The sequence below is a fragment of the Tupaia chinensis genome, unplaced genomic scaffold, assembly GCF_000334495.1.
Source record: "Tupaia chinensis unplaced genomic scaffold, TupChi_1.0 Scaffold000039_1, whole genome shotgun sequence".
NCBI lineage: Eukaryota > Metazoa > Chordata > Mammalia > Scandentia > Tupaiidae > Tupaia > Tupaia belangeri.
The window spans coordinates 1,816,572-1,816,929 of NW_006159494.1; the positions used below are offsets into that span (position 1 = coordinate 1,816,572).

The following is a 358-nucleotide window of genomic DNA, read 5'->3' on the forward strand; positions in this document are numbered from 1 at the left end:
GGCGGCTGCAAGGACGCCGGGTCGGAGGACTACGAGAACCTGCCGACCAGCGCGTCTGTGTCCACCCACATGACAGCCGGAGCGATGGCCGGGATCCTGGAGCATTCGATCATGTACCCAGTGGACTCAGTGAAGGTGAGGCGCGGAGAGACTTCAGGGATAGAGCGAGCAGAGCTGCAGCGCGCGCATTTGCATCCCGCGCGAGACCAGCCTTTGGCAGCGCCCCGAAACCACGCTGTCCCCGGGGCCGCGGCGGGCTGGGGTCTCTCGGGGAGCAGGCGTGCGCAGCCGGGTACTGGGGAGCGCGCGGCTCTGCCCCTTCCGCCGCACCCCAGACCCGTGAGAGCCCGCGAACAGG

The 358-nt window shown here is 69.3% G+C and overlaps 1 protein-coding gene across 1 annotated transcript in view; it reads left to right on the top strand.

Annotated features, from left to right (window-relative positions):
- The window catches only part of SLC25A37 (solute carrier family 25 member 37), a gene marked incomplete at its 5' end in the record, with an annotated part of 55,462 nt that continues 55,104 nt past the window's right edge, over positions 1 to 358 (top strand). Inside the window, 1 exon segment of the mRNA XM_014588933.1 lies at positions 1 to 135. Within this exon segment, the coding sequence (XP_014444419.1) occupies positions 1 to 135 (135 nt within the window).